The sequence below is a fragment of the Capra hircus genome, chromosome 18 (assembly GCF_001704415.2).
Source record: "Capra hircus breed San Clemente chromosome 18, ASM170441v1, whole genome shotgun sequence".
In the NCBI taxonomy this organism is placed as follows: Eukaryota; Metazoa; Chordata; class Mammalia; order Artiodactyla; family Bovidae; genus Capra; species Capra hircus.
In genome coordinates, this window is record NC_030825.1 from 15,175,247 (window position 1) to 15,187,904 (window position 12,658).

The 12,658-nt window shown below is 64.6% G+C and overlaps 1 protein-coding gene across 5 annotated transcripts in view; it reads left to right on the plus strand.

Moving 5' to 3' along the window:
* Positions 1-10,075, plus strand: part of ZFPM1 (zinc finger protein, FOG family member 1) — a 60,658-nt gene extending 50,583 nt beyond the window's left edge. For 2 of the 5 annotated variants that reach the window (XM_018061841.1, XM_018061845.1), the window contains exons 5-10: positions 2,251-2,353; positions 3,876-4,088; positions 7,271-7,504; positions 7,701-7,796; positions 7,880-8,026; positions 8,187-10,075. In XM_018061841.1, coding sequence (XP_017917330.1) covers positions 2,251-2,353; positions 3,876-4,088; positions 7,271-7,504; positions 7,701-7,796; positions 7,880-8,026; positions 8,187-9,949 — 2,556 coding nt within the window. In that variant the 3' untranslated portion in view covers positions 9,950-10,075. The remainder of the gene's footprint in view (positions 1-2,250; positions 2,354-3,875; positions 4,089-7,270; positions 7,505-7,700; positions 7,797-7,879; positions 8,027-8,186) is intronic. The other 3 variants (XM_018061843.1, XM_018061842.1, XM_018061844.1) reach the window with 3 other exon arrangements.

A 12,658-nucleotide genomic window follows, 5' to 3' on the forward strand; every position in this document is an offset into this window, starting at 1 on the left:
AAGCGCAGGAGGGGAGGCCAGGGCTGGTGGGCTCAGCGTTGCCCATGTAAGTGGGGGCCAGGCTCCCCCAGAGTATTAAGGGCCAAGGGAATGAGGGGGAAGGGTCCTAACCCTGGATCTCCTGGCCCCTCTCCCTCTTGGGAGTCAGGCATGGGGTCCCCACGTCCCCTGCCCCTCGCCCACCCTCATGGGCGCCCAGTCAGTCCAGGGCAGCCACCAGGCAAGGGGCTGCTCCTGGCGGGAGGCACAGAGCCCCCAGGAACATGGCGCTGCCTCCTGCCCTCCGCGTGGACGGACGTGGAGAATCGGGGGTTCTGCAGCGTCAGCAGGGCTGTGCTTTTATCATGCCGCGAACACGCCGCTCCTGGGAGTGATAAGCACTAAACCGACCGGGAGGCTGTCAGTCTCAGTTTGAGGGTTTAGAAATATTGGGACGAATAATTAGATTTCATATCGTTACCGCAGCACCCATCTGAGGATCAGGCAGATTAATTTTTTTCTCCCTCCTCCACTTATTAATATTCATTAGAGACTCGGAGAGGCCCCCGCCTCCGCGAGCTGCTGGCCCAAGTCGGGCCAGCCAGGATGCAGGAGCCGCCGGCCACTCGCTGCTGCGCCCGCTCCACTTTGGCCCAGCCTGTCCCCAGCTATGGGCGGCAAAAACCTCCCAGCGGGGAGATCCCCAGCTCTGCAGCTGGCCCTCAAAAGCCAGCTCCTTGGTGGAGCCCGTCGCCTCCAGTTGACGTCTGGCGGTTGACAGCCTGGTGGCCTCCTGGGCCCCGAGGCACAAGGGTGGCCCTGCTCCTGTTCTTCACTTGCCAGGCAGGTGTTGTCGAAAGTGAGGGTGGGCTCCACACCGATGATGACTGCCTGGTACCCCAGGGGAAACCAAGTCTCAGAGAGGGATGTGACCCACCCCAAGAGCAGGCGGCAGCACAAGGTCAGTCGAGGGGACATGCAGGCTCTGGGCATCGCCCTTTCTGCAGAGATGCTGGGCCCCAGGCAGGAGGGCATGGTGCTGGCCAGCTCCACTCCTGTGACCCACTGGACGACTATTACGACTGAGCCGTGCAGCTGGTCCGCTGGCTGGGCTGCCCGAGTCCACCACAGGATGAGGGCAAGGTGCAGAGGGGTGCGGTGAGGCCGCTGTGCCTTGAGGGCCAGCGCCCTCCCAAGTCTCCCAGTCAGGGAGCCTGGACTGCACCCCGGTACCCAGCTCTGGAGCCCACGTGGTCCCTGCAAGCAAAGCCTAGTGAAGCCATGGCACCAGGCATGGTGGTGCCCACAGCCCATCAGAGGACCGCCCCCCACCAAGTGCTACTTGCCCCAGACATCCCACCACACAGCATCCTGGCCAACTGCCACAGGTGCCCCAGGGTGCACAAACGTCCCCGTCCAGGGGGCAGCAGATAACACGGTCTTACAGTTAGCTCAACACAGTTTGCACACGGCACCCAGGGCCTGAGCTTGGCCACCCCACTGCAGAGGAGCAGTCCAGAACCCACCCAGCCCTGGGGCTGCAGCCTGACGGGCGGCAGTGGTCACCCCAACCTCCTGGGGCCAAGCAGGGCGAGCTCTGTACTCCCCGCTGGGCGCTTCAAAGACTGGACTCTCAGGCCAGGCCACTGGGGGAGTGAGCTGCCCCCATTCCCTTCCCTCACCTGTGAGGTAGGAGAAGGGTGCTACCAGCAAGGTGGGGGCGGGGGCTGACCACGCTTCGGGAGCCGCAGGGAGGCTGGGTGCTCAGCCAGCAAGGCAGGGGGATGTCTTGCTGCCCAGGGACCTCGTGGGGCTGCTGGGCCCAGGAAGAGGTTCCTCGCGTGTCCGCCACCTGCCGGCCCCAGGATGGACCGGACAGAGATGTGCTGGCATGCCCCGGGGCTGGGAGGGAGGACAGAGACAATGCCACCTCCTCCAGGCCAGTCCCCTGCTCACTCCGGGGGCTTTGCACCAGGAGCCTGCGCCTGGGGTAGCAGCCCACTCGGGAGGGGGCGGCTGGAGTGAATGGAGGTCTCGCTGTGCAACCTTGGGTGAGCTGCTCGACCTCTCGGGCTCAGCTCCCCAGTGAACCCGTGGAAGGCGCTGGCTCCCTGCAGAGTGCCTGTTGCCAGCACGGTGCTTGGCACACCCATGGGGTGGACTCTCAGGCTTCTGCCCACGTGGTCCCTGGGGACGCCCCTGGCCTACATCTCTCTCTGCTGTGTCCGGGAGCATGACTGAGTGCTTGCTGACCCCTCTTCCTGCCCCCAGAGCCCGGCCCTGACCCTGCTGCTGGAGGACGAGGCTTGCTGGCTGAGGACGCTGCCCCAGCCCCTGGCCGAGGCCGAGGCCAACGCGGAGATCTACCGGAAGGGTTGGTATCCTGGCGCTTCCCTCACGGCTTCCGGAGGAGGGGGGGTCGTGCTCTTCCTGGGGCGGCCCTTAAAGGCAAACCAGCCTGCCTGGGCCACTGCTGCCATGCCCCCATCAATGTCAGTCTGGGGCTAGACAGGTGTGTGCCCAGGCATGGGGGAGCAGCCCCCCATTGAGGCCAGGACTGCCCTCAGGACCTCTGGGAGACCACCAGGGCAGCAGAGGAACCAGGCCTGGTGGGCTGCCGGGTCTGGCAGGGGCCGGCGGGTCCATGTGGGGCCTCTGTTGTGAGGACAAGGAAAGCACTTGCCCACATGCCCCTCCTGTGCCGTCCAGGAGTGGCCCTCGAGGGAGGGGGGCAGGTTGGGTCCTCGGCACCCCTGGTCCTGGCCCTGCCTGCCTGGCTCTGCCCAGACCAGCCTTCCCAGTGTGTGACGACCTGGGTGTCAAGGCAGGGGACTTCCCATTACAGATGGAGGCTCTGGTCCCAGAGTGGGTGGGGGGACAGGCTCATGACAAGTTCTACACCCGAGCAAGAGCCATCCACCACAGCGTGGCCACTTGGAAGGGCCATGTGCCTGCTGACCACAGGAAACCCACCTCCTTCCCCGACAGGGGGCTCCACTTTGGTAGAATGTTCTGGGGGCGTCCCCTTCACCATCGCCTGGGCACAATGAATCAAGTGTCCTGGGGCAAGAGGGGACCAGCCTGGGCTGCTGCTCCATCACCCACCTGAGCCCCTCCCCATGTGGGGTCCCCAGCAGCACCCAGGGACCTGAGCTTCCCCTCTGCCCTGTGCTGACCCCGTGGGCCTGGCTAACATGGCCACATGTACCCCTCTCCAGAGGACCCCCACCCCTCCTCCCTGCTTGAGGGTACCCTTAAGGGCCCAGAGAGCACTGGAGGGCCCGGGTTGGCAGCAGGTGACCAGCTATGGGCCTGGACACCTGACTGGGAAACGGCCTGGTTAGCAGGGTGCATCCACCCGGGTAGGACAAGGGTCCCTGGGGCGCTGAATGCTCTCATAAGGTGGCCTGGGGCCTTGCCTCTTAGGGAAGGTAGGCTCCTGGCAGCCTCTGAGCTGGACCGAGTCCTGTTAGCCGAGGCTGCCCCCTGCAGGCCGCTGCGGAAACAGCCGTGCGGGCCAAGCCTTTCCAGGGCTTGGTGAGTGGCTGGCTACCCAGCCCTCCCGGCTGCTCCGGTCTACTTGACTCCCCTCTCCTGGAAAAGGGCCCTCCCACTCAGGCTTGCGCAAGGAGGCCCAAAGAGCAGGCACACCCTGGGGGACCACTCAGGAGCCCCAAGGAGGCAGGGGGCACCATGGAAACCAGCTGGCCACAGCTGCCCACCTGGTGTAGCTTCTCTCCGGTCCCCATGCCCGGCTGCGGAACGAGGTGTCTTAAGATGGGGCCATGCAGAGGCACTCAGGAGGATAAGATTGGGGCGGTGAGGGAGGTCTTTGCAGAGGCACGGCTGTCGTGGCCTGGAGCTGCCAGCCGCCGCGTCACAGCTGCCCTCCCCAGCAGATGAAGCCCTCTGGTGCAGGCTCACCAGGCCGGTGCCTGCAGGTGGACAGCTGAAAGTGCTTCTGGTGGCCAAGCCCCCCAGCAACCCCAGCCACCCTGTGAAGAAGGAGCCGGCGGAGCCCGAGAGCCCAGCTCCCTCCCACCCCGACATCCAGCTCCTGCCCCAGCAGGCCGGCATGGCGTCCATCCTCGCAACCGCGGTCGTCAACAGTGAGTAACCCACTGCCACCTGCCCCCCTCTAGACTGCAAGGGGTGCCCAGCTTAAGATCTGCAAGGACCAGTCACCTGGTCTGTTAGCTGACCAGAGGGCATGTGCTCCGGGGGCCTGACAGTGGGGTTCGGGGAGAGCCCCAGGATGCAGCCCATGGATGAGGGGGCTTTTCACCCGGCGTGTCTGGCACACAAAGATTCTGCAGCCCCTACCTGGCCAGCAATCGGAGCAGCCTCGTGGGGCTGGGGTGGGGTCTCTGATGCACCCACCCCGGAGGCCCAGCAGCAGCCCTGTCCTCACCCATTACGTGCTGGCCCCGCCCCTGCCTCCCAGTTGCGAGGGACACAGCTGTGTCCCCCTAGGACAAAGCCGCCGATAAGACCAGCTGGAGCAGAGGGACCCCTCCCACGACCAGCAGAGGGTCTGGACTTGCTTACTCCTCAAATCCTTGCCTGATGTCCACGCCAGACCAAGTAGTGGGGCCCTGCCTGTGTTGAGGGAACCACCACCACTCCCAGGCAGAGGCAGGTGGCCACGGGTAGGTTCACAATGGGAGAAAAGCAGTGACGTGGGCACTGGCCGGGGCTGCCTCAGTCGGGGTGCCTGGGAGACCCGCAGACCAGGGAGGGCAGCCAGGCAGACGGCCCAGCAAGACCTTGGCCAGAGCGAGACTCCGAGGGTGATCCCATGTGAGGGCTGGGGTCCCTCCTGAGAAATGACCACAGCAGAGGGCTTTCAGGCAGCAGCGTCTGTGCAGTCGCCAAGTCGGGTCCAGCGCAGCTCTCAACTGCATGGCTGTTAGGCGGAGGAGAGTGGCCTTCTTCTTAAGGTTAAATGTGACGGTGGCCTGCAGCTATGGAGGTGCTGAGGAGGAAGCTGGAGAGGAGCGGGAGCCCGAAGGCCTGCTGGGGGAAGAGGCAGCGGTGCGGCCGTGCACTGTCCATCCATCGCAGGCAGGGAGGAGGGCCCAGCCAGCAGCCTGTTGGGCACTAAGTGGACACGTGCTGGGACTCGGTGTGGTCAGAGTGGGGAGCTCTGGGCGGGATGAGGCCCCAGGGAGGGACAGGATCTGCGGGCACTGGAACGGACACCATGACCCAAACAGTTGCAGCCAAGTGAGGCGGGTGTCACCAGAGGGGAGGGGGACAAGCACAGGCAGGAGGCCCGTGCCCAGAGCCTGCGTGGAGGGACTGTACTGGAGAGGGCAAGGTCACTGCTCCAGGGAAAACGGATCCTGCAGGGGGCTCAGGGCGGTGGTGAGTACAGAGGGGTCTTATCTAAACAAAGTTTCAGGGAAGAGGGAGGCTGAATGGGAGGGTCTCTAAGGGGCCAGGATGGCCACTGCACCAGGGCAGGAAATGGCATCCGTTGCCCAGCAGGGCCTGTCTCCCCTCTGTGTTCAAGGCGGGGCCTGCCAGGAGCCCCAGTGCTGGAGGACTTCCTCTCGAGCCAGCCCAGACGCAGCCTCTCTGGGCCTCGGTTTCCCTCCCCTTGAGTTTGATGTTTCATCTGTGAGGCCACGGTGGGCTCGCTATCGAGTTTACACCAACCCCACCCCAGCCTCAAGTGGGTCGCCAGCTGGTGGTCTAGAAAGGCCCTCAGACCCTGAGCTCCAAAGTCAATCAGACCCAGTTTAATCCTGAGACTCCAGCACTGGGAGCCTCTGTTTCCTCACCTGTGAGAGGAGTGGAGCTAATGCCCGTCTCGAGGCGTCTGTCCAGGTCACGGGGCTGCGTCCAGCCAGGACTCAGGTCACCCTGGGTCAGTGGGGCCGTGACCATCCTCGCTGTTTCAGGGCTAGGGCTCACCTGAGGCTCCAAGGTTCCCACCCCCTCCCCGTGCCACAGCCAGCCCCCCATCCCCCAGCACAGAGCTTGCAGATACCAAAAGCCCACCGCTGGCCCTAGAGATCTGGATCCCAGCTCCAGGCCTCCGCTGGTAAGAGAACAGAGCTGCCCTAAGGCCCCCAAATAAAAGGGAACTTGAAAACCAGTGGTAACACAGTGGGAAGGTTGGGGCCAGAAAAACTGCAGATACTGGGCATGAGGGGACGACCTCACCCCACAGACAGGTACTAAATTCCTTAGAGCAGGGCTCCCCACCCTCTGGGATCTAACACCTGATGATGTGAGATGCAGGTGATGTTAACAGTAGAAATACAGTGCACAATAAATGTAATGCATTTGAATTATCCCCAAACCACCCCCACTCCACCCCCGTCTGTGGAAAAACTGTCTTCTATGAAGCTGGCCACTGGTGCCAAACAGGTTGGGGAGCACTGGTTTAAAGGAGGCAGAAGGTGGGAACTTGGCGGCATCCATGGGCAGTGGGGAGGCAGCCACTGCTTAAGTAACTGCCAACCAGCGGAGTGAGGAACACATCCTAACCTACAGAAGTTAAAACCCCAAGATGGGGTCCCAGGCTCCACCCCACATCAAGGTCGGGACACAGAACAAAGCCTCCCCCTCCCTGGTTCAGCCACAGAGCAGGGCAGAAACGACAGGACGCTCCTTAGGGATCTCTGGGAACCTGAGGGCTGCTGAAGCGCCCATCAGAGAAATCCTCACCAGTTGGCAGGTCCACCCCCACAGGCCACACTTCCATAAACCAAAAACGCAGAGGTAGCCCACACGGCTAAGTGTGGTGAGTCAGCAAAGTCTGACCAGTAACACATGGAGCCATCAGGTTGGGGGTGTATTTGACTCGGACGTTCTTCGTCCCCCGCAGCTCCTGGCCTCCACCCACCCCCAGCGCTTGGGGACACGTGCACCTGGATGCCCACCCACCTGTCTCCCCCTCCACGGGCACCCGGCTCCAGGCCATCCCCCATGTCCTATCATCCCTACCGACCATACTCCTTCCATGGGAACCCACGAGACCCCAGCGTCTCCTTACGGGGCTCACTGTTGGAAAGCAGTGCAGGGGCCATCCTGGGGGACCCCATCCACGTGTCCCCATGGCATCCTGGAGATCCACAGAAAGGGGACACAGCTTCATCAACGGACACCTGAGAAGGCACAGCCCAGGTCACAGGCCTCGCTGCCTCGAGCTGGAGGACCCCGCGGCACAGCCCTCATGTTGCAGAGGGCCATGCCTGCCCTGGGTGGGAGGTGGCCACACTGCTGCCGGGGCACCCCCTCAGGCTGGGCCCGACTCTCCCCTGCCTTCTCGTCCCCTCAGAAGACGTCTTTCCCTGCAAAGACTGTGGCATCTGGTACCGTAGCGAGCGGAACCTGCAAGCCCACCTCCTCTACTACTGTGCCAGCCGCCAGGGTGCCGGCTCCCCTGCCGTGGCCGCCTTGGATGAGAAACCCAAGGAGACCTACCCCAACGAGCGGGTCTGCCCCTTCCCCCAGTGCCGCAAAAGCTGCCCCAGCGCCAGCTCCCTGGAGATCCACATGCGTAGCCATAGTGGTGAGCACCCCCTTCCAACGCCATGTCCTCCCACCCAGGCTCACCGTGCCTGTCCTGGGGTTGCATGCCAGCCACGGGTGTGTCTGGGTGGTCCTCTTTACCACTCCCTGCTGCCTCCCACGGGCCCCAGCGTCCTGGGAGGCAGAGCTTAGGGGTCTTTGGCCAGTGAGGCTCCCTCACCAGACCTGTGTTCCAGGAGAGCGCCCCTTCGTGTGTCTCATCTGCCTGTCTGCCTTCACCACCAAGGCCAACTGTGAGCGGCACCTCAAGGTGCACACAGACACGCTGACCGGTAAGCAGGGTGGGGCTGGAGGCCGTGGTCAGGGTTGGTGGGGCCCAGCTGCCCAGGGCCCTGACCCCACGGCCCTCTTGCAGGAGTCTGCCACAGCTGCGGCTTCATCTCCACCACAAGGGACATCCTCTACAGCCACCTGGTGACCAACCACATGGTCTGCCAGCCAGGCGCTAAGGCTGAGATCTATTCACCAGGGACGGGCCACCTCACTGCCAAGCTCCCCGCAGGTGAGCCCCTGGGAACCAGGAAGAGGGGTGGCGGTTTCAGACTCGGTTCTGTACCACGTCTGCCTAGCCCCGTTCTCCCTTCCCACCCTCCCCGCCTCAGGTCTGCCCCAGGCAGGTCCTGCTCCAGCCCTGACAGGTGGCCCCTGGGCTCTCCCCACAGACAGTCTGGCCGCCTTCCAGCAGCACACGGCACTGCACAGCCCGCTGGCCTCTGCTGACCTAGGCCTGGCACCCGCCCCCTCGCCAGGAGTGGACAGGAAGGCCCTGGCCGAGGCTACCAACGGAGAGGCTAGAGTGGGTCCCCAGAACGGGGGCGACGGCGAGCCCCTAGCAGCCCCTAGGAGCATCAAGGTGGAGGCAGCGGAGGAGCCCGAGGCAGAGCCAGGGCCCCTCGCCCCTTCACGAACGCCGTCGCCACCCAGCCCTGGCCCCGCGCGGGTGAAAGCGGAGCTGTCCAGCCCTACGCCCGGCTCCAGCCCGGGGCCCAGCGCACTGTTCCTGCCGCACCTGCCCGCGGCGCCACCGGCCTCCGAGATCCTGGCCAAGATGTCCGAGCTGGTGCACAGCCGGCTGCAAGCGGGTGCGGGGGTGGGCGCGCCGGCAGGCCTCTTCGCGGGGGCCCCCAAGGGCGCCACGTGCTTCGAGTGCGACATCACCTTCAACAACGTCAACAACTTCTACGTGCACAAGCGCCTCTACTGCTCTGGCCGCCGGCCGCCCGACGACGCGCCCCCAGCCCGCCGGCCCAAGGCGGCCCCCGCCCCGCCTCGCGTGCCCCCTGCCCCGCCATCCGCGGAGGCCGAGGCGCCGCGCTCGTCGCCGGGCCCCGGGGCACGCGAGGACGAGGCGGGGAGCACGGCCACGCCTGAGGCAGAGGCTGATGCGAGCGGCCGGGGCAGCGAGGGCAGCCCTAGCCCGGGCAGCGGGGCGGATGAGGACGACGACCCCCGCCGGACGCTGTGCGAGGCCTGCAACATCCGCTTCAGCCGCCACGAGACCTACACTGTGCACAAGCGTTACTACTGCGCCTCGCGCCACGACCCGCCGCCGCGCCGCCCAGCACCAGCCGGGACACCTGCGCCCTCGGCGCCGCCAGTGCGCACGCGCAGGCGCCGCAAGCTCTATGAGTTGCACGCGGCCGGGCCCGCCCCGCCCCTAGCCGGACCTGCCCCGCCCCTGGCCGGACCCGCCCCTCCCTCCGCGCCAGGCCCCGCCCCTACACCACCCGGACCCGCCCCCACACCGCCCGCATCGCCGCGGCCCGGAAGCGGAAGTGGCCCGGACGCGCCTGAAGGCCCTATCGACCTAAGTAAGAAGCCGCGACGCCAGGCTCCAGCAGCCACCCCGGGCCCTGCGCCTGGCCTGGCGACCCTGGCCGATTACCACGAGTGCACGGCTTGCCGCGTGAGCTTCCACAGCCTCGAGGCCTACCTGGCGCACAAAAAGTTCTCGTGCCCCGCCGCCCCGCGCCGCCTGCGTGCGGCCCCCGAGGACCCGCCTGCCGTCGTCTGCCCCTACTGCCCCCCGAACGGCGTGGTGCGCGGCGACCTCATCGAGCACTTCCGCTTGGCGCACGGCCTGCTGCTGGGCAAGCCCCTAGTCGGACCCGGCGCGGAGGCCCGGACGCCCTCGCCCGCCGCTCCCCGCGATGGCCTCAACGGCCAGGACCTGCAGGAGCCTCCTGCCAGCAGCCCCCGGCCCGGCCCGCCCCCAGCCGCGTCCCCGGAGGCGGTGGCGGTGCCGGCGCCCCCTTCGCATTCGGACAAGGGTGTGCAGACCCCCAGTCAGGGAGCGCCGGCCCCCGTGCCCAATGGCAACCACAGGTACTGCCGCCTGTGCAACATCAGGTTCAGCAGCCTGTCCACCTTCATCGCCCACAAAAAGTATTACTGCTCCTCCCACGCGGCCGAGCACGTGAAGTGAGCGCCCGGCTGCTGCTGCCCTGCAGGGGCCCGGGAAATCACGCACAGGCCTCGGCAGAGGGGCTGCAGGGGTCAGCGCCCGCCTGGACCTTGGCACTTAATAAAGAAGTTCAGTTTGCTGAGCACAGTGGTGGAGCAGCCTAGTTCTCTGAGCAGAGGGCCCTATTGGGTGGGCGCACATAGGGCCAGCACCACACCTGAGTACACACGGGCCATTGCAGGCCAGAATCACATGGTTAGTGGCCTTAAGAGCTGGATCTCGCCCAGGGTTGGGCCTGATGGCACTGCTCCAGGCCCCTGGGGCACGGGGAGAGCGGGTGCTGGCCTTCCTGGCCCACTGCTGCCCTCCAGGATCCAGCCAGAAGCTCTTGTTTGGGCACCAGATGCCAAAGAGAAGAGCTTCATCCTGGCCAGCTCACAGCTCTTCCACCTGCTCAGTGCTGATTGCTGGATGCCACCTGTCCAGTCACAGGCCACTGAGGCATCCAGGGATGGGAGCACGGTGCTTGCCAAGGCCGATGGGGGCAAAAGAGGGATGGGCAGCTGACTCCCTGAGCCCACAGTGCTCCATGAGAGGAGCCAGCTCTTGGACTGGGGCAGCAGGCACCTGTGGGGGCTGCAGTGGGCACGAGGTTGGGGCCACCCCACTCCCAGTCTGTCCTGCTGGTGCTGTGGGAGCTGCATGCACCATGGCTGACCATGACCTGGCCCAAACCCAAGCAAGGAGTCCGGCCGTGGTTTTGGCACTTGGCAGCTGGGTGTCTGTGCGCTTCTTCCAGCCTGGTGTCCCTTGATTTGAGGTACACAATGTCTTTTTCAAATACAACATACTTGGCAGCCTACTGCCAAAAAAAAAAAAGTGAGGCCTGACCTTTGGCCTGTTCTCTCCAAATATCTGAAAGGCTTCCTGCCACATACCCAGACTCACTCTCCTGCCCAAGGCAAGTTCCATCCCACCCAGTCGTCAGCGGTGGAAGGCTGAGGAGCCTGTGTCAGGACAAGAAGAGCCCCCTCCCGCTTGTTCTTGGCTGACCCTAAGTACCAGGGTGTGACCAGACTTGCTGGTCAGGGCCCCCGGGGAGCCAACTAGCTTCCTGGTAGATACCCCCTTGTGAAGACCATCCCACCCCTGCCCTTCCAGGCTGGGGAAGGGGAGGCCCAGCACCTTATTTGCACAGACTTTGAGGCTCTGCCTGAGTGGGACCTTGTGAGGCAGAGGCCATTAAACCTCAGGCAGGGTGAATGTCCCTGTGTGCTGATGAGCACAGTTGCTCAAAGCAGGAGGACGGGGTCAGCATCCTCCAACCTCCCACCCCTCACTGCACGAAGACAGCACCACTCGCAAAAGGGCCTCAGGGTCCACGCCCACAGATTGAGTGTGGTACGCTGCAGGATCCTGGAGCCCCTCCTGAGGGCCCAGAGCCGACCTCCGACTCCTGCCCCAGGCCTGAACTACTGACCAGGCCAAGCTCTGCCCAGCCAAGGTCCCCAGTGCTGGGTCCACCCACCCTCTTAGGACCCCCTATTGCCCACACCCTGCCTCAAGCCACCCCCATCTCCCTGAGAACTTGCCACCACCGTCACAGCCGCCACCCAGGGACACCAATCTCCAGGAGCCATGATGCTCCCGAACAACCCCCAACTCCGAGGGCTCAGGGCCACCCCACCCCCATTCACAGCTCTCCATTCACTCTCATGGGCGGGCACGTGAGTTCCCATGACCCTACCTCTCTCCAGCCCATCCATGCCCCTTGGCCCCACCTGTGCACCCACTACGTGGCCCTCAAGGGGGCCCTGACTCATCCAAGACTGAACTCTTTCCCCTGCGTCTTCTTCCCACACCTGCACATGCACAGACCTGCAGCGGCACCCTCATCTACTCACACCTCACTGTCGAAGCAACTGTGATTCCACCAAACCCACCTCTGCCCATTCTGGCCCCCAGGTCGCCTCAGTTCTCCCCCAGCCACCAATTCCAAACATTTCAGCTGCTAGGGACGGGTGCCTCCAACTGTAACCCCATCTAATGGACTGGCCACTGCCCCAGCCAGCGCCCACCGCCCTCCACTGCCAGGACGAGCGGCTGGGAGACCAGATGGCGGCACGCCCGGCTTCAGGCCTTTGGGGCTCGTGCTGCACAGAGGTAGCCTCCAGGCCATCCCCCAAAGCCCTGCTCACGCTGCTCCAACCCCTCCTCACCATCTGCTCCTGTCATTCGGCTTAGAGACCTTCCCTGACCCTGCATCCTAACACCTGGTCCTCTCCCCAGAAGGGCGGTCACTCTTGGGATCTCCTGGTTTTATTTTCTTACCTCTTTCCCCCGCCCCCACTGGCCTCACCTGCCTTGACCACTGCCTCCTGGGCACCTGGCCTCAGGGAGGAGCACATGATCAGACCAGCTGGGGAAGTGAAAGGACCGGAAGGGAAAACAGCACGCCCCCCACCTCACAGCCTCCACAAAGCCAGCCTTGCCTGTCCATCCCCTGTTCTCCCACCTTTGGCCACCCCTCCACACTCAGCCAGTTTCATCTCCCGAGGCTGGATCTGACCAGACGACACTGCACACACGGTACGCGCAGCATGTGGTCCAGGTTCAAGGCCACAGGCCACCCTCAGCTCCTAACTGGGCCGCCCACCCAGAGTCGTGTGTGCAAACCTCACTCAGGTCGTTGCTCTCCACAGCCCTGAGCACCCCGGGGCCAGTGCTGCC